The sequence below is a fragment of the Odocoileus virginianus genome, chromosome 9, assembly GCF_023699985.2.
Source record: "Odocoileus virginianus isolate 20LAN1187 ecotype Illinois chromosome 9, Ovbor_1.2, whole genome shotgun sequence".
Classification (NCBI taxonomy): Eukaryota; Metazoa; Chordata; class Mammalia; order Artiodactyla; family Cervidae; genus Odocoileus; species Odocoileus virginianus.
Window position 1 is genome coordinate 35,465,151 of NC_069682.1, and position 22,361 is coordinate 35,487,511.

The window sequence follows — 22,361 nt, forward strand, 5'->3', positions numbered from 1 at the left end:
AGAATTATGCAAGCTCCAATACTTTGGCCACCTGATGCAAATAACTAACTCACTGGAAAAGACCCTGATGCTGGGAAAGATTGAGGCAGGATGAGAAGGGGACGACAGAGGATGAGATGGTTGGATGGCATCACCGAGTGGATGGACATGAGTCTGAGCAAGGTCTGGAAGATCGTGATGGACAGGGAAGGCTGGCGTGCTGCTGTCCACGGCGTCGCAAAGAGTCGGATACGACTGAGCGATTGAACTGAGAGGTCTGCTTGAGAGATGCTGTCATAGGGCCCCGTCACGTGGAAGGCAAGGTCGTGGGTTCCAGGCAAAAGACGGAAGTCCCGAGCCCAGCACACCTCCTGAGTTCTTTCCGGGCGGGACGTCCGTACTACACGCCCCAAGATGCACCGGGGGCTAGCGCCGGAAGCGGCTGTCCAGAGCGGCTTTTCATTGGAGGCGGCGGCGGTGACGTAGCCCGGAAGGCCCGCCTTCACCCGAGACTCTGAGGAGTGGAGTCTAGGCGGCGGCGTCATGCGGCCGGCACAAGCTCTTAGTTGGTACCGGCGGATGTCAGTCGTTTACGGACTGGGCGCCTGGACCCTGCTGGGCTCCTTGATTTTCTTGAGTCAGAAAAAGAGCAAGCAGCCAGGTACGGCTCTCGGGCAGGACCTTCGCAGACGCGCGGCCTTGCTTGGGCCGTGTCCGCGCTGTTAGCGGAAGTGGCTTCGCGGTGCTGCTTCCCCAGGTTTATTCTACAGAGCGCCGGGGCGACTGTTTAGAGCTGCTCGGTATCATGGAACCATGCAGGAAAGGCCTTTTAGAGTCTTTTCCCCCGACCCTGCGGAGTTATTGAATGAGGCCATCCCTGTCCTCAGAATTTGAAGAATCTGCGAGCTTCCCGGTGAAATGTCAAAAGACACTAGAGGGTGGTTTAAAGAGGCGATGCTCCTATAGCATCAGTCCTCCTCCCATTCAGCGAGCAAACGATTTCAGGACTTGGGCCTGCCGAAGAGTATTGAAATCTTTCCAGTAGATTCCCTACCAAAGAGGAAATACTCCAGCTTTCAGAAATGGGCTGTAAATCTAGTTTCCTCCAGAGTAGGGGTTGCCTGGGGCTGAAGGCGAGAGTTGGTGGGGAGTGACTGCTAAAAAAAATCAGGGTTTTCTTTTTTGTGTCTGATACTCTAAACTTTATTTGGTGTTGATTGCACAGATCTGAAAAGACTAAAAACTACTGAATTATATATTTTAAGTGAATTAAATGTGTATATGAAAAATATATTTCAGTAAAGCTTTTAATGTTAAAACTGTGCAGATGATTTCGTTTGGTGTTGAAAATTACCAGTGGCCTGAAAGTACACACATCCAGTATTGAGCGTTTTAAAACATTTATCTCTGTAGTGGTCATTAAAAAAACAAACAAAACACATTTATTTATTGACTGCGGGTGTCTTGGTTGTGGCATGTGGGATCTAGTTCCCTGATTAGGGATTGAAATGGGACCCCTGCATTGGGAACTCCGAGTCTTACTGTATGGACTACCAGGGAAGTTCCCTGTAGTGGTCATTTTTTAAAAAAATTATTTTAAAAATTTCTTTTAACAGAAAATAGTGTCAGGAATCTGATGGGGCGGGGTAATTCTTACCTTAGTTTAATTTTCAAGACTCTACTAATAATTCTAATGACTGTTGTATAGTTAAAAGTTAGTGATCAACTATGCTTTAATAAAAAAAGATAAAAGTTAATAATGCAGATGTTCCTTTTTTCTTTTTCTTTTTTAAGGTGATAAATTAGAACAAAAGGATGCCTCAAGAAACGAACTATCTGAGCCCCCAAAAGGCTTTTATGTGGAAACGATTGTCACATATAGAGAAGATTTTGTTCCAGTTACTGCCAGGATCATCAACTATTTGAAATCATGGACTAGTGGCCCTGGACCAAAATCATGATTGACTGCTGAACTCTGAAAACAGAACTTTGGTTCAGCATATACATTTGAGAGATACCTTGATTTCCACTTTCCATTTGTGAAAAATGAATACATTTAAGTTTGCTGTAAAATAAAAAAATAGGCAATAAATAGCCCCTTGAAGAAAAGTAAATTGCATATTCAGCAATTGTCCTTCTGTATTCACAGGAGTGAAAGATTGAAGTGAAATATCATATTGAACTTTGTAAACTTGGTTTTCTGAAATTAGTTAATGTAACTTTATACTTCTTTCATGTTGCTGTCAAACAGAGCTTTTGTGGTCCCTTTAAGATTAGGTTTGGGAAACTGCCATGTTTACTTTGGGACTTAGAGCAGCCCTTCGTGCACTATGTGGGTGCTTGGTAAGTGTATTATGAATTGGGTCGTAACTCCTGGATTCAGTAGACTCCCTCTGTTCTTTAGGAGCAGCACAGATACCCTCATCCTTTCAGCTGATGTGGATGAAATCCCAGCAGTGGCTACAAGTATTCTAGAGATGGGGGTACAAAGTGAGGACAGCAGGGTCCCTGCCCTCTAGTGCTGCAGGGTTCTCTCCACTGGTCGCAAGTGACAAACCCATGTAAATGCACCTAAATCAGAAGGAGATGTATATGAAATATATGTATGGACATGGAATTCCCCGGCAGTCCAATGGTTAGGACTTGGAACTTTCACTGCTGGGGGTCCAGGTTCAGTCCTTGGTTGGGGGAACTAAGATCCTGCCAGCTGTGTGGTGCCAAAAATGGAAAAGAAAAGAAAAGCTCCATTTAACTTGGAAAAGTTTCTCAGACTTTCTTTTCCTTGATATTTTGAAGGATTCTTCTAGTTACTCTGTAATTGTTGTTCAGTCACTCAGTTGTGTCGGACTCTGTGACCCCATGGAGGATAGCATGCCAGGCTTTCCTGTCCTTCACCATCTCCCGGAGCTCGCTCAAACTCATGTCCACTGAGTCAGTAATGCCCTCCAGCCATCTCATCCTCTGTTGTCCCCTTCTCCTGCCTTCAATCTGCATTCTGTAGAATGCTCTTTAATTTAGGTTTGATTTTGCTTCATGATTGGATTCAGATTATATGTTTTTGGCAGACAATACCACAAAAATGATACCATGTCTTTCCTCAGTGCAGTATCAGGGGTGTATGATGCTTGTCTCACTACCGGTGATACTATTTTTGGCAACTTATGTGTAGTAGTTAACATTCCAGCATACTATTTTGTAGTCTTTTCTGGCCAAATGACTGTTCCTCATTCTCCACTTGAAGTGTTCTCTTGTAGCAGAGGAAAAAGTTTTCCTCATTCTCAGGTCTGAAAAAGTGAAGTGATAGACAAACGAACAGGAGAAAAGCACACAAATTTATATAAAGTTTTCAGCTACCCACTCCAGTACTCTTGCCTGGAGAATTCCATGGACGGAGGAGGCTGGCATCCTACAGCCCATGGGGTTGCAAAAAGTCAGACTGAGCGACTTTCACTTCACTTACATGACATGAAAGTCTTGATAAGGAGATGAAGACCTAAAGAAGCAGGCCTGTGTTTTGTGTTTGTTTTTGTTTTGTCATTAGGTTTGATGAAGCATGAAGAATCATGGAGGAACATGACAGGTTAAGGAATATGAGGTAGGCAAGTAAACTGGGGGAAACTGCAAAGCTTGTTGGTTCAGATTCTTCTTGGTGAGCTTTTGTCTTTGGCAATAAGGCTGCTCCTTCCCTTCCGGTATAGAGGGGGCACCTCTCACATGAGAGTTTGTGACCTGTTTCAGGAGAGAAGGGTTGGGGTGACACAGGCTGAAACCTGGGACCCTTGACCTGAGTGCTTGCACCTGGACAGACGTCAATTCCAGCAATAGGATACAAGAAACTATAAGGGACCACAAATAATGGCACCCATGCACAGTCACAGTGGGGCAGTTAATGTGGATGTGTGCTCAGTAGACAAGTCGTGTCTGACTCTTGGGACTCCATAGAATTTCCCAGGCAAGTATACTGGACTTGGTGCCATTTCCTTCTCCAGGGGATTTTCCCTGACCCAGGGATGGAACCCGAGTCTCCTGCATTGGCAGCTGAATTCTTTACCACTGAGCCACCTGGGAAGCCCACAGTTATGAAAACTAAGATACAAAAAGACCATAAACCAGTTGCCATTTCTGAGGTGCTCAGCACAAAAGCAGGGCAGGGCAGACCTGAGTTTGGTTCAGGAACATCAGGAACCCCATTCCTCTGTAGCCACCAGCACTAGCAGACTGAAGAAGACACACTCAGAGGAGTTTTTAAATCTGTGACAATGATTGTTAGGGTAATATTTGTACAATCCTTTGCAGCTTTCCAAGCACTTTTACACAGTGTATTGTATTCAAACCTTCTAATAATCCTGTGAGAGAGGCCAAATATCAGGATTAGAGAAGGAATTAGAATTACAGAATCATGTATCTCTGCAGGAAACATGACACAGGTAGATCAAATGTGTACTTAAACAGTTTGTTGTTCAACTGCTCAGTTGTGTCCGACACTGCAGTCTCACGGACTGCGGCACGCCAGGCTTCCGTCCTTCACCATCTCCCAGAGCTTATTCAAACTCATGTCTGTTGAGTCGGTGATGCCACCCAACCATCTCCTCTGTTGCTCCCTTTTCCTCCTGCCTTCAATGTTTCCCAGCATCAGGGTCTTTTCTAGGGAGTTGGCTCTTCGCATCAGGTGGCAAAGTATTGGAGCTTCAGCATCCGTCCTTCCAATGAATGTTCAGGGTTGATTTCCTTTCAGTTCGGTTCAGTTCAGTCGCTCAGCCGTGTCCCACTCTTTGAGACCCCATGAATCGCAGACAGGGAGTGTCCATCACCAATTCCCGGAGTTTACTCAAACTCATGCCCATGGAGTCGGTGATGCCATCTGACCTAAACAGTTAGATGGCTATTTTAGGCAGCAGATCCCCTTCTGTCTGGTTTCTGAGGAGCTGCAGAGGCAGGAAGACAAGGGAAAAGGAATTTGGGAGGATCTGGGGTCAGAGGGGTGGGAAAACGGCAGGAGGAACACGGTTAGGATTAGGGATCAGGACAAAGCTGGAATGCAGGGATGACTGGGGGGATGTGAGCAGAAACTTGGCACCTGTGAGTCTGCTTAGGAGTGGGGGCCGGGAAAGGGGTTGAGTCTGGGCGGGGCTCAGCTCTGGGTGGGCAGGAACGGGGAGTGGGCGGGGCCCACTGCGGGGCGGGGCTACGCGGAGGGCGGGACCAACCTGCGGTGGGCGAGGCCGGTGGGGCCGCGCCGGAGCGCGCTTCCGGGTGTCCCCGGCAGAGGGCGCCGGCCGCCGCGCCGCCCGCGGAGTCCCCGAGGCCGGAAGCCGCCCGGCGCCGCCCCGCTCGCCGCAGCCGCCGCCATGAAGGCCGTGGTGCAGCGCGTCACCCGGGCCAGCGTCACAGGTCAGTCGGGCGGGGCCGGGAGGAGCCGCCCTGACCCCGCGCCCGGCCGCCCCTGCCAAGGGTTCTCCCGGGCGCCGCCCCCGGGCGATCCCAGCCCCGTGGCCCCGAGTTCCCCCCCGCCCCTCCGTCCCCCGACCAGCGGCGCTCTTCCAGGGCCGCCGGGTCTCCGCTGAGGGACGCGGTGACCGTCATCTTCGGCGGCGCTTGCTTTTGTTCGGAGCGCGGGCGGCCGTGCCCCCGGGCTCCCCCGGCCCGCCCTTCCGCGGGGTGTTGCTGGACTGTGCGTGGGGGGCGTCTCCGGAGCGCGCAGCTCCTCCCCAGCCTCTGCTCGGCGTTTGTGCCTTTCTCTCCCCCGCCCCCCGCCCCGGGTTTTCTCCGTGTCCGGGTCCTCCTGGAGCTGGACGACCCGCGAGGTGCGCGCTCCTGACAGCTGTTCGCAGGGGCTGGTTCCGAGCGTGTCCGCCCCAGTGACCCGGGCAGACCCTGAAGCATCGGGAGGTGTTTCTTCTTTCTGCCAGTCTCTCGTGGACCGAGCCACGCAGCCCTCAGTCTGTCTCCTGGTCACTTGTGGTCTAGTGTGGACATCAGGGGTCCAGATGACTAGTGGGTACAAGGGAGTCGTTTCAAAAACTCAAGATCATAAAGCTGTTAACATTTTTTTTGGGAATGACTAACTTAACATTGTCTTCTAGCCTTTCCTATTCTTCTTGTCAGAATTCTAGTATTGTTTCCCTTCAGGCACTTGTAGATAACCCTTCCCTCAAGCCAGTGTATATACCAAACGCGTGTTTTTGTGTCCAAGATAGTATAGCTCTAAGAACAAAACAGCAAACTTCCCTAAAGAAACCATCAAACTCAGTAAAACCACATATTTAGATCTGAGATTCTACTTTTTAGTCCTGCAACATGATTTCTAAGGTGTTCTGGTAACTGGTTTGCGATATGGTCCTGGAGTAACTGGGAAATAGTATAACTCTGGGGTTTATTGCTATTTTTTTTTTTTTTTTTTTGAGAAAAATTTTGCAGTCTGCTCAATGTGGTCGTCATGAGCAGCGAGCAAACTTGGCAGAATGTTAAGTTTTGGTCCTAACGGACGACTCTCCATTCTGCCAGTCTGATTAAAAACATGATTCTGTGAGATTCGCTGCATAGTTTGAATGATTTTCATTTACTATTTAAATTATATGCTTTTAGTTAAAAACAACATAGAAACCATCCTGCATGTTAAAAAAAGAAAAAGAAAAAACATGCAAGAGTGCTAACTGTGGGTAGGAGTTAATAAGATGAAATTCTCTCACAGTGCTGGAGGAGCCTTTGGTTAGCCAGGCCTTCTACTTGAATTGCAACAGAGTGATTTTCTGATTCCTTTAGAATGTGACTGGCTCTACTGCCATGTGACCTTTCCTGAGTGGCATTTTATTTCAAAGTTTCTAAAATGTCACTTCCGATTTTATGAGTGACAGAGTAGAATATTAGGAGTCACATTATGTAGTAGCCTCCTTTATGAACATGGTTGGGCACATTGATGCTTTAGCATGGTTATTGTGATCATCTAATTTTAAAAGCTTTAAAATGATGGAACATTTCAGACATATTCATATGGTTACGTGGTTGAAACAGTACAGTAACCCCCATGTTTATCACTCAGCTTTTTCTTTAATCTTTATTGGAGTATAGTTGATTTACAATGCTGTGTTTCAGGTGCATAGCAAAGTGAATTAGTTACACATATACATACATACCTCTTTTTTATTTCTTTCATTTATTTTTATTAGTTGGAGGCAAATTACTTTACAGTATTGTAGTGGTTTTTGTCATACATTGACATGAATCAGCCATGGATTTACATGTATTCCCCATCGCGATCCCCCCTCCCACCTCCCTCTCTACCCGATCCCTCTGGGTCTTCCCAGTTCACCAGGCCTGAGCACTTGTCTCATGCATCCAGCCTGGGCTGCATACCTCTTTTAGATTCGTCACTCAGCTTTATGAGCTGAAATCTGAATAGATTTCATAGAATGTTGGAAAGAGATTGGTTGGGTTTGAATGGGTTAATTAGGTGGTGAATTCTCAAAGAATAGGTCTTGGATGGTGCCAACATACATGGCATCAAATAAACTAAATTTAGTTTACTTATAAACTAAATAAATTTATATTTATACAAAATAAATTTATATTGCCTAAATATCTCAGGTTTTTCCTAGCCCTGTGTTTTTTCCCTTAGAAGTCCATTTGTCTATAATAAAACATCCTTAGGGAGGGGCATAACTTCCCCAAAAGGAAAGTGTCATTTCAAGGCTTTGGTACATAATTTGTTTTTTAGGACAATACCACGTTATGAAAATGTTGAAACTCTTCACAGAGTGATTTGAAACACTTTGAATAGTGATTCTACTTCTGAGGATCTGTTCTAAGAAGTTAATCCTAATTATAGAAAAAGCTTTAGAGGGATGAACCAGCGGAGCCCAGAGGTTTCTTAGGACAGTGACACTGCTCTGTATGATAGTGTTATGGTGGATATATGTCATCATACATTTGTTCAAACCCATAGAATTCACAGCACCAAGAGTGACCCTTGATGTAAGCTGTGGACTTTGAATGATGACGTGTCCATGGAGGTTCATTGTTTGGAACAAATGTACCATCTGATGAGGGATGGTGGTGGGGGGGGGACTGTCTGGGGGCAGGGTATATGGGAAGCCTTTGTACCTTCTGTTCAATTTTGCTATGAACCTAAAACTATGCTATGCAGGAAAGTCTGTTTTTTAAAAAAAAGGACTTTAGTGTCCAAAGATTTTCACCATGGTGTTATTTATTGAAGTGAGAATTTGAAAGCAAGCCATTTATCTGACCAAATAAGATGGTTAGTCCATCCATGGATAGAACGCAGCTGTTTCACTGGATGAGCTGCAACTAAAAGATGTTTAGGAAAAGCTCATAACATGGAAACATGCCCATGTGCTGTTAAAAGATGAGACACAAAAATTTATATACAATATTATTCGGTAGTTGAGAACAAATATGGAGTAAAATCTGTGAGTAGAGGAAATCTCAAAAGGAAATCAATCAGTAACATACTAAAGTGCTTGTCTTTGGGTGTTCTGTGTTCTTTTCATCTTTCCTGTTTTTTAAAAAAATTTCTATGATGCGTATGGCATTACTTTAATGGTGGACATAGTTCAATGATCATTTTTTCAGTTTTTAAAATATACTCTGGGGAAAATTTTTAAAATATTCATATTGTAAGGAAATAATACTGATTTAACTAAAGAATAAATAGAGCCAAAGTTTTCTAAAGCCATACAAACAGGCAAACAACTCTGCGTGTTTACTGCTTATGTCAGGATAGATGATTTTAGTTTCAATTTTTGAGTCAGTGGTTCGTCACTCATTGTCCATTATAAAAAAAGCACAGAAGAAAATATTAAAATGTTTGTTTTTTTTTAAGCATAAAAATAAGAGAAGTTAAGCTGTAAAAAGAGTTATTTCACGAATAAGTTGAGACATGTACTTTCCTGGTTTCTGACTGTCAGATGGTCCTTGTCAGATACCTGCAGGAATAGGGGGTTTCTTATTCTTTCCTGAGCTTGCAGGATGTGGGACATGGCACAGCCTGTGATGCCTTGTCAGGAATATTTATGGATATTATTATCCAGCAGAAGCAGACAGCAAAAAAATGGCAGAGTTGACCCTTCTCTGGAACATTAGGTCAGTACAGAATAAACTAACCAAACATCAGTAATCTAATGAGCTTCAGTAACAAGTTGGCCCTAAAATTGAAAATTATGAAGATGAACATTCGAAATATGGCTTTAGTTTGACCCCTGTTATAATGTTTCTTGCCTAAGTAGTGTGCCGCCATTAATAAAATGTTAGTATAGTGTACTTGTTCTTTAGTCCCTAAGTCGTATCTGACTTTTTTGCAACCCCATAGGCTGTAGTCTACCCAGCTCTCTGTCCATGGGATTTCCCAGACAAAAACACTGGAGTGGGTTGCCATTTCCTTCTCCTGGGGATCTTCCTAGCCCAGGGATGGAACCTGCATCTCCTGCGTTGGCAGGTGGATTCTTTACCATTGAACCACCAGGGAAGCCCAGAGTATACAGTTGACTTTGAACACACACAAATATTTGAAATAGAAATCTGTGTTCAGAGAATTTTCTTTTTTATGGGTGGGGTGCATCATTCAAAAAGATTTGGAGGTCATTGGCTTATAATGCAACATTAGTAATAAACTGGGAAATAATAGAAGTTTGCTGACTTGAAGCTTAACTTTTAAGCTGTATTTTTTATGTATATTTCTCTTTTCTGCAGTTAGTAGAGAAATCATTTATTTTCTATGACACAAATGTTTTTGCATTCTCTGTTGTGTTACCCAGTTTACTGATTTCCAAGAAAAGCAAGTATTTCCTTTCTGAGAACTAACAGAGCTAAGCTGGATTCTCTGGAGAGGAAAGCTCTGTTGTTACAGATGGACAGACTCATAGACATTTTCAGGTGTCTCACTCATGTTAACACAGATGAACATGAGGCCTGAAAATCCTTTGTCACGGTTGTTCACTTCACAACTCATTCATTCCAGATGTAAAATCAGAATGGGCAGCTATGATCATCATACTGAGTTGATATAAGCTCTTTCATGTTTCAGTACCTATGGCCTTTGCCAAAGAAATTGCAAGTGCAGTGTTTTAAGTTTTCCTGTGGATACTCAAACGTGCTTCATGGCACCTGCCTGGTTCTGAGTTTCTTTTCGCTTTTGTTGCCTTCCCAGTTGGAGGAGAGCAGATAAGCGCCATTGGACGGGGCATCTGCGTGTTGCTGGGTATCTCCTTGGAAGATACGCAGAAGGAACTGGAGCACATGTAAGAGGCATCTTATCTTACATTCCACATCACTGCTGTCCTGGTGGGACACGTGCTGGTTGTCCAGCTAGCTGGCTAGCTCTTTATATAATATATACACACAGGCATATACATGTATGTATATATAGGCACTTCTCTGGTGGTTCGGTGGCTGAGACTCCTTGCTCTCCATGCAGGGGGCCCCAGGTTCAATCCCTGGTCAGGGAACTAGATCTCACATGCTGCAGCTGAAGATCTTGCATGCCAAAAAGAAGACTGAAGATCCTGTGTGCTACTGCTAAGACCCAGTGAAGCCAAATAAATAAATAACAGAACTTTAAAAAAAGATACACACACACACACACACACACACACACACACACACGCATATGGAACTTCTGTAGTGTTTTGCTCCTATAAAGTGAGCCTCTGTCACTTTCATCTGTGTCCCTTTCGATGCAGTGTGCCCACCTCTGTGTCACGGACGAGGAGGGCGGGGAAGAGCCGTCACCTGGCGGGTGCTGTCCATGGCGGGCTGGAGCACACCTCAGCCTCTGTCCCTGCGTGCTCTTGCAGCCTGGAGCCGTTCTCCTAAGGCAAATACTGAGCCTCTTTTCACATGAATAGTTTATGTTTCCAGTTTGAGCTGCACTGTCTGGGCCCTGTTACACATGGTCAGAAAGGCTCAGTTGTTCGCTGGACACGTGAGGATCTGCAGGTCAGTGAGGTTACGTTACCTGCTGACGGTCGTGCACGTGTACGTAGCACTGAGCCTGACTCCAGGCTAGAGCCTCGGCCGCCCGACCTGGAAGCCGGTGCTCTCTCTTCTAAGGTGGGAGCTGTCACTGTTGTTGCCTGACTGGCCCGTCCTCACGTTGCCTCTCCCCAGCGCTGCCTGGCACACTTTCTTCCAAAGCTTGGATCTGTTTTCTCTCTGTCCTTTGGTGCCCAGAGCAAAGGTGCAGCAGTGCCCAGTAGTCCCTTTTGTGTTAGGTTGAAAACCAGACTTGGAACCGAATTCCCGCTAAGGTGTTGCTGACTGGCAAGGGCCATTCAGTACCACTTCACGAATGTCGGTGTTTCCATAGCTGTCCCTTAGATACACAGGAGGCTGGGAGTGGTGTCGTGGTTAAAAGCTGGGGCCCAGGTCTGAGTCTCTCTGTGGCTCTGACAAAATGGAGAGCTAGTACGTAACTTGGTGGTTCAGAAAGAGGACTCAAAAGAAGGTGGACCTCGGCCATGGAGAAGGGGCCATGGACATGTCCCCTGCAGAGGGTGCCTACAAAACTGGCGAGTATTTGTAGAGGCTCTGAACACATGTTCAGCATCATCACACACGTGGGTTCAGAGGGTGGAATTGCAGCTTTCGTGGAGGTAGTTGTCATTTGTCTCAAGTCTGACCTTACAAATGTTAGCCAGTCCTCTTCCTTGCTGAGGTGGGTGTCCTTTGTCATCCCCACATACAGGGAAAGCCCCTCTGGCTGTGAGGAGCCTGTGACATGGTTGTCAAGATGTCTCTCCCCAGATCTTCCTGCATTTCTGCACTGACCATGAGTTTTCTCCAGGGTATTTGCCGAATTGTTTAAAAGGGTCATCATTTACCCCCGTGTAAAGATTGAATTCTGTAGAAAACAGAACTGAGCTCATGTTTTGACACAACCCCAGCTTGAAGGAGCAGGTGGTAACGAAAGGGCCCGTCATCTCAGCTCCGGTTCCCACTGGAAGCTGCTGTGAATTAGAGGGGCTGATGAAATAAAGGACTGTTATTACCCCATTACTGAAGGGCTGAGATGGTAAAGAGTTTGCCCCCAATGCGGGAGGCCCAGGTTCGATTCTTGAGTGGGGAAGATCCCCTGGAGAAGGAAATGGCAACCCACTCCAGTATTCTTGCCTGGGAAAGCCCATGGACAGAGGAGCCTGGCGGGCTACAGTCTGTGGGGTCCTGAAGAGTCTGACATGACTTAGTGACCAGCACTTTCACTTTTTGCAGAGGCGCAGGGAGGAAAGGAACTTGCCCAAGGTCATCCCTCCTGTAGGCGGTGGAGCCAGCACAGTGACCCCCGTCTGCAGAGCACTGGTGACATTTTAGGGGCATGGGTGTGGCTGGGGTCTTGCGGTTCTCTCGGTAGCTCTCACCTGGGTTTTCCCCCCAGGGTCCGGAAGATCTTAAACCTGCGGGTGTTTGAGGATGAAAGTGGGAAACACTGGTCGAAGAGCGTGATGGACAAGCAGTACGAGGTGCTGTGCGTCAGCCAGTTCACCCTGCAGTGTGTCCTCAAGGGGAACAAGCCCGACTTCCACCTGGCCATGCCTGCAGAGCAGGCTGAGTCCTTCTACAAGGGCTTCCTGGAGCAGCTGCGCAAGACCTACCGGCCGGAGCTCGTCAAAGGTGGGTGGGGTCCCCCGGGGGGAGGGGTCAGCGGCCTGCAGATGGACTGTTTCCTTTCCAGAAAGTTCGCTGTTTATGCTTATTCTTTTTTATTTTTTTTAATTGGGATATAATTGCTTTACAATGTTGTGTTAGTTTCTGCTGCACAACAACAGTGAATCAGCTACGTGTGTGTACATATGTGGGCTTCCCAGGTGGTTCAGTGGGTAAAGAACCTACCTGCCAGTGCAGGAGACATCAGAGATGTGGGTTCGATCCCTGGGTGGGGAGGATCCTCTGGAGGAGGAAATGAAAACCCACTCCAGTATTCTTGACTAGAGAATCTGATGGACAGAGGAGCCTGGTGGGCTACAGTCCATGGGATCGCACAGTCGGACCTGACTGAAGCGACTTAGCACACACACATACAGATATCCCGTCCCTCTTCGACCTCCCTCACACCCTACCCCCATCCCACCCATCTAGGTCATCACAGAGCACTGAGCTGAGCTCCCTTGTGCTGTATAATAGTTTGTTATTTTGTTAACACTACATCCGAGCCGCTGCCCCTGCCGCTGCCCTGTGTGTCCTTTGAAGGCCACGTGGTACCGTTCACCCTTCTCCATGCTTCTGTCCACGTCGGAAGTGTGTCTCAGCCCAGCAGTGCACAGGATGCAGGGTGTTTTGTTTTGGTTGTTTATCCTTCCTGACAAGAGAAATACAACTGCCGTCCACAGAGGGGAGTCACATGTCCTCTTAAATTTCTAGGAGCCATATTAAAAAAGGAAAAAGAAACAAGCAAAACTAACGGTACAACTATTTCACATAGCGCAGGACACCCCCAGGCTTCTGATTTGACCCCACAGTCAGTGTAAAGACTTCCTGATGAGAGTTCTCCCCTCCTGCCTTGTCCTGAAGCTTTCCTGCTCACTGGGCACCTCAGTCCAGACCCACCTGTTTCCAGTGCCCAGTGGCCACGTGTGGCTCTCTGCTCTCATGTGAACAGTGTAGACTTAACTGCTGGTCGTGGGAGATGCCAGCTAATCTTCACCGACCAAGAGGGAGCCTAGAAAATGCCTGAGAAGAGTGGGCCTGGTTTGTAGGAGAACTGTGAATCCAACATTATGAATTTTCTTCTGAGGGCCATTCACCTCTAGTCTGTTTTCATGTTTCAGGGGACGAGTTGCATTTAGACCATCCTTGTGTGCCTTTTGCAGAGAAGGCAATGGCAACCCACTCCAGTACTCTTGCCTGGAAAATCCCATGGACGGAGGAGCCTGGTAGGCTGCCGTCTATGGGGTCGCTATGAGTTGGACACGACTGAGCAACTTCACTTTCACTTTTCACTTTCATGCAGTGGAGAAGGAAGTGGCAACCCACTCCAGTGTTCTTGCCTGGAGAAACCCAGGGATGGCGGAGCCTGGTGCGCTGCCGTCTATGGGGTCGCACAGAGTCGGACGCGACTGAAGCGACTTAGCAGCAACAGCAGCAGCAGCAGCAGCAGTGTGCCTTTTGCTTCAGTTTCTGGGAAAGTGTATTTAGCCTCTTTCTGTGATGAACCTCAGGGTGAGACCATAGGATGACCGCTTCTGTGTCTGATCAACCACAACTGTGTCTGCTGCTGCTGTCAGCCTCCTGTAGACATTTAGTTGTTGTTAACAGTTAATTCTGTAGTTGTTCCTGTTCTTTAAGTTTCTCTCTCTGGGTTAAACAAACCCAGGTCCCTTTTTTATTGGACCTGTTTTCAACCATAAGTGATAAAAGTCATGACCTGGCCCTGGAGTTCTGTAGCAGAACCCCACATCAAGGGCTGTCTGCTCTTCAGATTGGTCATGTTCAGAGGAGTTTTATCCCAGCTCCTCACTGGTATTTCCGTTAATTTAAATTTTCCTCTTATGTGAAGTGTCCATTTGCCAAAAGGACAAATGGGTTCCATGTGATCAGGACCCTCCCACCTTAAGTCAAATCCGGCCCTTTATTTGGGTGCTGGTAGAGAAGAAATACATGTACATTGTCTGGGAACATCCCAGTTTAGAATTCCATGGACAAGGCTGGTCGTGAACGTCCACTGGGGTCCTCTGTCCATCACGGCTTTGCTACAAACAAAGTTCTTCCCCCAATTAGCAGTTCAGTGCTTTGAATAATGGTGTTTCTTTGCTGAGCCAGGGATTAACTGCTGCCAGCATTGTGTCCTCTGCCTGCCGTGTAGAATCATCCCATTTCTGAGTAACCTCAGATGTGTTTGAGGCTGCACCAAGGTCCTTAGAAGGATAAGCACCAGGAATATCACAGAAGCATGAGAGAGAGCCCTTTCTGTGGGACATGAATGATGTTGTCAGGGAACGCTCAGGTGAAAACAAGGCCACTTGCACCTAAGCCCTTCAACACGAGTGTTCCATGTACCTTTAAGTGCTTTGTGTTCCTAAAAACAGCTCTTTTTGAAAAGATGTGTATTTTGTCCAGCTCTTTATGTGAGGTGCCTGAAGCAGTGTACTGTAAACACTATAATTTTATAATGGATCAGAATTTAAGCTCATGGGATATGAAACATCAGATCATTTTGATGAAAAGCCAACATGGATGATGCCAGGGATTTTAATTAGAATTTATTTTCAGCTCCTTTGGGCTTTCAGAGGCCCTACAGTGATTTCTCAGGCCTCGCTTGGTCTTCTTTAGTGGAACAAAGTGCAGGGAGCATGTTTTACCTGCTCACTGTCGTTGGGTTAGTTTTGAGATTCTGGCTTTCACCTCCAACGTGGAAAGTCTTCTGTAAGCTGAAGGAACATGAACTGCTGAATGCATTTTCTTTCTTGAAAGATTTTCAGGGTCTCTTCAGTGACTTTAAGACAATGTAGTTTAATTCAAAAATTAAAAAATTTAACCCTGACCCCAAGAAATTAAAAAAAGAAATTTCCAAAAAAAGAAAATTTCCAGTTCTTTTGAGATGTAATTGACCTATAACACTCTGTTAGGTTTAGCTACTTGACATATGTATGTAGTGTGAAATGACCACAACAAGTTGACATCCATCACCTCCCAGGTTACATGTCTACATCCCTAAGAGCTAAGTGCCCAAAACATACCAACTTCTTCTAAGTTGCCTAATATCCTTTCCCCACGTAAAATACCCTGCCCTTCTAACCCTCCTGGCTTCATGTCGCATGGTCTCAGGTTCCTAGAACATCAGGAAACACAATGCTTTTGTCCCTCGCTCCTTCACTCTTTGTTCACAAGATGAGTGTACTGCTCTGATTTCCTCTTACTACTGTGCCTTGAAGGTTTGGATGTGTCCTCCTCCTCCCTGTTTTTGTGCCAGTTGGAAGCTGCTGCTGCCTCTGTTTCTGGGAAAGATCTTCCAGAGCCTAGCTTAGGCCTCTTTTTAAGCACTGTGTTTGGTCCCAGTATCTCATCTTTAGCTTTTAGGTGTGATTGTGCCTAAAAGCTGTTTTAAGCTAATGGGTCAATAGACTTGTTTACAATGTGATATTTTCTGCAAAGTCCAGTATTTTCAAGTAAAAACAAACAAAAAAAAGACTATCTTCATCACAATTTTGCAGGTCAGGAATCTTGGAAGGGCTTGGCCAGGCACTTGTCCCAGACCCAGATCAGCCTGAAGGATTTCCTGGCTCAGACGATAAAGACTCCTCCTGCAATGCAGGAGACCCGGGTTTGATCCCTCGGTTGGGAAGATCCCTTGGAGGAGGGCATGACAACCCACTCTAGTATTCTTGCCTGGAGAATCCCACGGATGGGGGAGCTGGGCAGGCTGCAGTCCACGGGGTCACAAAGAGTTGGACACAACTGGGCAGATAACACAGGGGCTGCCCTGCCTTCACAGTGGAAACCTGTGGCAAGGTCAGTGCTGCCAGGTGGCGGCTGCAGTGTTGGCTGGGCCTGGGGACCTGCTTCTGGGCCGGCCTCTGTGCATCTTGTTTCTGTGCCCCGCCTCATCTGATTCCCCAGGGCGCCCCACGTTGCTTGGCTTCTCCCAGCCCAGCTGTCTTGGAGTAGCTGGATTTCTACAGTGGTGCCCGGCTTCCCCGACCAGAAGGGGACGCTTCAGGAAGCAGGAAGTGGAAGCGCCAGCCCCACAGACAGGCCTGGAAAGTGGCCTGTGTCATGCCCCACGTGCTGTTGGTCAGGGCAGTTACTCAGCCGCCCAGATTCTGGGGGAGGAGTGGAGACCTGCCTGCAGTGGAAGAAACGTCAGAGTTTGTGACTATCTTTTGTCTTCTGCAGTTCACACCTCTGCTGTTCTCAGAGGGTTTTTTTTCATCCTCTGCCTTCCCTTCAAGTACTTGCTTTAGGGGGAGAAACCCAGCACACAAATCCTCAGTCCTCCCCTCTCGCAGAACAAGCCTGAGGCTGAGGGCGCTTCATGAACACCCCCAACCTGAGTGGGCTTCAGGATGCTGAGTTCCCATGTGGCCCCCTGCGACCCCACCCCACCCTCCACCCAGGACCTCCATCCTTCAGATGAACGCTGAAAGTACCACTTATTGGGTGTCCTTAACCATTCTCAGAGTTGAGTTCTGAGCATGTGTTGCTTTTATAGTTAGGAAACAAAAATAAATGTGATACCAGAATGGAACAGTTGAAAAGAGGGATCTCCACTCTCCAGCATCTTGTTCCCACTCTCAGTCGTTTTGTGCTCAATCCAGGAAAGCACTTACCTGTCAGCTTTGTTCAGCAAATCAGAAGCCTCCACGGGATTAAAAAGGGCTACCTGTGTATTCCGTGGTCTGATCTGTGGTGGGCAGCAGAGAGCTGGAGGAATGTGGAAGGTTGTTTAAGGAGGGCAGGAGACTTCTGATTGCCCTCCACCCACCACCCCAACCCCTGTTCCCTCTGGGCATGTCCTAGCCCCAGCAGGTTCATCTTGCAGAGAAAGTGCCCAAAGGAGGAAGACCACGTCAAGTCTTTCCTTCATGGCTAATTTTTTATGTGTTTGCTTAATTTTCTTCTCTTTTTACTATTAATACTTAAAACATTTTCACCACATGAGTGAACTTTCAGTGGACGCCTGTGTTACATACTTTGGCCAGTGCTACGATGCCGGAGGCGTTACTGTTCATGTAAATCTAGGAATTCTTGATGGGGGAATCACATCTTTGTTGAGATCTGAATCTGTAGACCCCCAAGTCCATGAAGTTTTTTAAACTCTTCCTGCTTCCCCTGCTGAAAGATTCAAACTTTTCTTTTCATGCTGAGTCATTTCCTATCTTTGGATGGTGACAAGGGTGAAAGGAGTTTCTTTCCACCTATACCTGTGTCTTATTTTTTAAAAATTGCCTTTAGGGACTTCCCTGGTGGTCAAGTGGCTAAGACTCTGCGCTCCCAGTGCAGGAGGCCCGAGTTTGATCCCAGGTCAGGGAGCTAGATCTTATGTGCCGCCACTGAGAGCCCATATGCAGCTACTAAAGATCTTGCATGATGCAAGGAAGATCAAAGATTCTGCGTGCTGTAACTAAGACTTGGTGCAGCCAAATTAATGCATACATACCCACATAGATATATAAAAAAAGAGTGACCAGCTTTCCTGCATGCTGATTTGCTGGGCTCTGTGCCAGTGCCCTGCCTGTACTCACATGCATGCTTCTTGTGGTTGCTGGTCATCCTGAAAGACACCAGGCCACAGAGAAGCAGGGCGTGGCTTCCTGGTGGAGGTGGGCAGGCTGTCAGGCACTGACATCAGCGGCATGGACATCAGCCTTTGTGGGTACATGGAGTGCTGTGGTTTGGGGCCGGTGAGGGCCCTTGGACCCTGCGGGATTGGCCCCGATGGGGAGTGTTCCTGCTGGAAACATGTGGGACTTATATTTCAGAGCAACCTGATTATATCACCACTGGAGCCCAGATGTAGTTTTGTAGATAAGTTCCTGCCTTTTGACATTATTATTATTTTTTAACTGTTTCTATTTTTCCTAACCATTGTAATTTTTCTTGGGGGCTTTACTCTGTGAGCTGGACTGGGAAAAAAAAAATATATATATATATATTACCATTTTAAGACTTCTTGAAACATGTCTTTGGATTTATTGTCCATACAAGTAGAAAGGCACACAATAGTTCTGTTCTTAACTGAAGAAAAACAGGCAAAAAAAATAAATTTCTTGCTACTTAGAATGATAAACGGGGTGAAGCATATGCTGTATATCCTGGCAACAGAAATTCAAGGTTGGAAATAACTCCTTTCCTCCTGAGCCTGCCTTCAGCTTCCCTGAGGAGAGCAGCGGCTGAAAGTTGCTCCTGATTGTAGCCATAATTTTTAGCCTGCAATTAAACACATGATTTCCTTCCTAGCTGATGTCTTTTTAGCTTTCCTAACAGGGGTAGCACAAAAGCTCTGTGCATCTGAATGGCCACTTTAATCTAAGCGGAGGCCACAGGAAGCCACTGTCATCCATGCACGACAGGCTGCCCAGTGGGAACTAGATCTGTGTCGCCTCTAAAAATGGCGAGCAGCTTGGCTTCTCTTAGTCGCCTGCGCCACTGCCTGAGCCTGTTCTGCCGGGACTTTCCATGAGGTCACAGATCATTGGAGGGGCCCCTTGCTGCTGTGGCAGGTTTGGTGTCCGGGGGCCCCAGGGCCGAGCCACTATGGAGGGGTGAGCCCCGAGGGGCTCCTGGGCCGCCCTTCTCCTTGGCCCCCAGAGGTTGTCCATCCTGTGAAGGGTGCTCCCTGTGAAGCAGGCTCCTCCCCAGGGGACTATGGGGATCACTGGAGTGAAGAACTAAGCAGGTGTCCCTCCTCCATGTCTTGAGAGCCTGTCTGAGCTGCAGTGCACTGTGACCCCCAGGAATGGGCAGGCAGTCGTGGTCCCTCAGACCGTGATGCGGAGAGCAGACCCTGACTCTGCACACAGGGGCATTCCCCTGCTCCTCGGAACTTGTATCTCAACCTTGGTCCTTTCACTGGTCTCCCTGTGTTGCAGGAGGGACGCAGAGGCCTCAGAGTTGGCTGGGGCCCTGAATCCCGTGGCCCTTCTAGTCCTGTGTCGTGCGGAGCCACCTCCAGGGAGCCCCTCTCACCAGGGACCTCTCACCCTTCTCTGGCCTCCAGGGTCAGGATTCTCAAGGTTAAACAGTGCTGCATCATTAGCACCCTGTGCCCATCTGTCCCCCCACGAGACCCCAGGTCGTAAACACTGGACTGTCTGCCCCAAAGTGGAATTCCAGAGTTGTGGTGTTGGTTCAAGTTGAACTTTACCAAATTCTTTGCCCTCCAAAGTGTCCATGCATTTCATGTCCTCATGGCTTCACAGTCCTGTTAACCCATGATTTCCCTGGTCCACCCCCTTGTTGGGGCTGCAGGGCACGCAGGGCCCCTCTGCTGTGTGTGGTCTTGTGTTTCCCTTATTATGGGGTTGGCCGGTCCTGCTCCCAGATTTCTGATTGCACTGATCGCAGAGAGCTTTAACCCGAGGTCTCCACCTCTTGTGACGGCTGCCATTGCTCTTACAGATGGCAAGTTCGGTGCCTACATGCAAGTTCACATTCAGAACGACGGGCCTGTGACCATAGAACTGGAATCTCCAGCCCCTGGTGCTGCTGCCTCCGACCCGAAGCAGGTAAGCCCAGAATCAGGCTGGTCAGATTCCTGGGAGCCAGGGACACCTTCTGGGTTTGACTTAGTTCCTGGAGCTTGTCTCAGTCTGGGGTGGAGACAGCCCTTCATTGCAGGAACCTAGGGTTTTGTTTTCCTGCATCTGTTCCCAAGAACACACCTATTGCCCTGCATCTCCTTCATGCTGTGGCCTGGCCACTGCCTGAGTCAGAATCCATGGCACTGCCCAGTCCCTCCTCTGGGCTGCTCCGGGGTGAGGTGCTGTGGCACCCGGTGGCCACTGGGAGGCAGCAGCGGAGCGGCATAGCTCCCCTTGTCCATGGCTCCAGTGCCCAAGTGTGGAATGCTTGTGGAGTGCGTTTATCCCAGGTGTGGTTACATGTGCTACCGGAGGTTCTTTCTAAATCCTAAAGCAACGTCTGACCTGGATTTGCTGCCAACTCTGCCAGCCTTCAGAGAAAATTTAATTCAAACAGAAAAAGGAAATCTGTGCTAGCCCTTGTGTGCTGTGGCTTCTGGTAGGTGCTTAGCGCTTCTGGTAGGTGCTTAGCGCTTCTGAAGACTGTGATTAACGCAGCCACTTAGTGACCTTTGAGAGGCAGGTGGGCAGGAGGCGTGAGAGCTCGGGAGGCAGTTCCATCTTCCTCCCCTGCTTCTAGGATGCCATGAAGGGAAGGCTGCAGGGGCTGGGGGGAGCATTCTCTAAACCTGAAGCTCTGTGCCTTGTTCAGAGTCACAGTTTCTAAGGGGAACAGAGCCTTTCTTTCTTGTTACTGATTTTCGGTGGGCAGGTATGCTTGGTACCTGCTAGCCTTAATCCAAGCTGCTGGTTCTCAGCCTCTGACATGCAGCAGAGTAACTTGAGAAATCAACATTCCCACTGCCTGGCTGCACCCAGACCAATGACACGGATTCTCCGGGGTGGGGTCAGAGGAGGTTCTGGTCTGCAGCCACGACTGGAACCACGAGTGTGAGCTGCAGAGGGAGGGACCCGCGTGCTGGCCTGTGCCTTGATGGGGTCTGTTACCTCGGACATCTAAGGGCTGGCCAGATCACCTGCAGACAAAATACCAGACTCCTTGCTCAAAAAGCAGGAAAAAGTGCCTGTAAAGTTACTACAAAGGTCCAAGTATGGATGTGATGCTTTTGAACTATGGTGTTGGAGAAGATTCTTGAGAGTCCCTTGGACTGCAAGGAGATCCAGCCAGTCCATCCTAAAGGAAATCAGTCCTGAATATTCATTGGAAGAACTGATACTGAACTGAAGCTCCAATATTTTGGCCACCTGATGTGAAGAACTGACTCGTTGGAAAAGACCCTGATGCGATGAAAGATTGAAGGCAAGAGAAGGGGATGACAGAGGGTGAGGTGGTTGGATGGCATCACCGACTCAGTGGACATGAGTTTGAGTAAGCTCCGGGAGTTGGTGATGGACAGGGAAGCCTGGCATGCTGCAGTCCATGGGATTGCAAAGATTCGGACATGACTGAGCGACTGAACAGAACTGAAAGTTACTATAGTGTAAAGCTTTTTACTTTTATGCATGGTCTTTGGACTTATTGTGCTTTTTATTTGCTATTTAATATCATTCTGCTGCTGCTGCTGCTGCTAAGTCGCTTCAGTCGTGTCGGACTCTGTGCGACCTCATAGATGGCAGCCCACCAGGCTCCACTGTGCCTGGGATTCTCCAGGCAAGAACACTAGAGTGGGTTGCCATTTCCCTCTCCAAATCAAAGACAAATTAAAAATTTATATTATTGACGTGAATTTATTATTTCTCTGTATACTGTCCAAACCATTAAAAACAATATTTTGCCGAAGTATAGTTGATTTACAAGTATAGTTAATTTCTGCTCTACCGCATAGTGATTCAACTTTACATGTATATATTGTTTTCCATTCTCTTTTCCATTATGGTTTGTCATAGGAGATTGAGTATAGTTCCTGTGCTATACAGTAGGACCTTGTTGTTTATTCATTCTGTATATAATAGTTTGCATCTGCTGACCCCAAACTCCTCCTCCATCCCTCCTCCACTTCCCTCTCTCTTGGCAACCACAAATCTGTTCTCTGTGTCTGTGAGTCTGTCTGTTTCGTAGGTAAGTTCATTTGCGCCATGTTTTAGATTCCACATATAAGGGATATTATATGGTATTTGTCTCTCTCTCTGACTTACTTCACTTAGTACGATAATCTCCAGGTCCATTCTTGTTGC

The 22,361-nt window shown here is 47.3% G+C and overlaps 2 protein-coding genes and 1 long non-coding RNA gene across 4 annotated transcripts in view; 2 read left to right on the forward strand and 1 right to left on the reverse strand.

Moving 5' to 3' along the window:
* The first annotated feature begins 458 nt into the window (after positions 1–458).
* SMIM26 (small integral membrane protein 26) lies at positions 459–2,093 on the forward strand. Its single transcript, XM_070472205.1, has 2 exons — positions 459–640; positions 1,774–2,093. Exons 1-2 carry the CDS (start codon positions 523–525, stop codon positions 1,938–1,940), a joined length of 285 nt encoding a protein of 94 aa, XP_070328306.1. The 5' UTR covers positions 459–522; the 3' UTR covers positions 1,941–2,093.
* Positions 2,094–4,218: 2,125 nt separating this feature from the next.
* On the reverse strand, positions 4,219–5,272 carry LOC139036637 (uncharacterized). Its single transcript, XR_011489458.1, has 2 exons — positions 5,187–5,272; positions 4,219–4,946 (listed from the first exon to the last, which is right to left on the reverse strand). It is a non-coding gene; the product is annotated as an uncharacterized lncRNA (long non-coding RNA).
* A 15-nt stretch (positions 5,273–5,287) lies between these two features.
* The window catches only part of DTD1 (D-aminoacyl-tRNA deacylase 1), a 210,364-nt gene continuing 193,290 nt past the window's right edge, over positions 5,288–22,361 (forward strand). For both annotated transcript variants that reach the window (XM_070472208.1, XM_020878656.2), the window contains exons 1-4: positions 5,288–5,370; positions 10,142–10,232; positions 12,365–12,600; positions 20,044–20,150. In XM_070472208.1, the coding sequence (XP_070328309.1) occupies positions 5,328–5,370; positions 10,142–10,232; positions 12,365–12,600; positions 20,044–20,150 (477 nt within the window). In that variant the 5' untranslated portion in view covers positions 5,288–5,327. The remainder of the gene's footprint in view (positions 5,371–10,141; positions 10,233–12,364; positions 12,601–20,043; positions 20,151–22,361) is intronic.

Excerpts from the sequence above, each read along its gene's own strand:
- SMIM26 (XM_070472205.1), top strand. The coding sequence starts at position 523 with ATGCGGCCGGCACAAGCTCTTAGTTGGTACCGGCGGATGTCAGTCGTT. Across the intron at positions 641-1,773 it reads GAAAAAGAGCAAGCAGCCAG|GTGATAAATTAGAACAAAAG; the intron begins GTACGGCTCTCG and ends TTCTTTTTTAAG.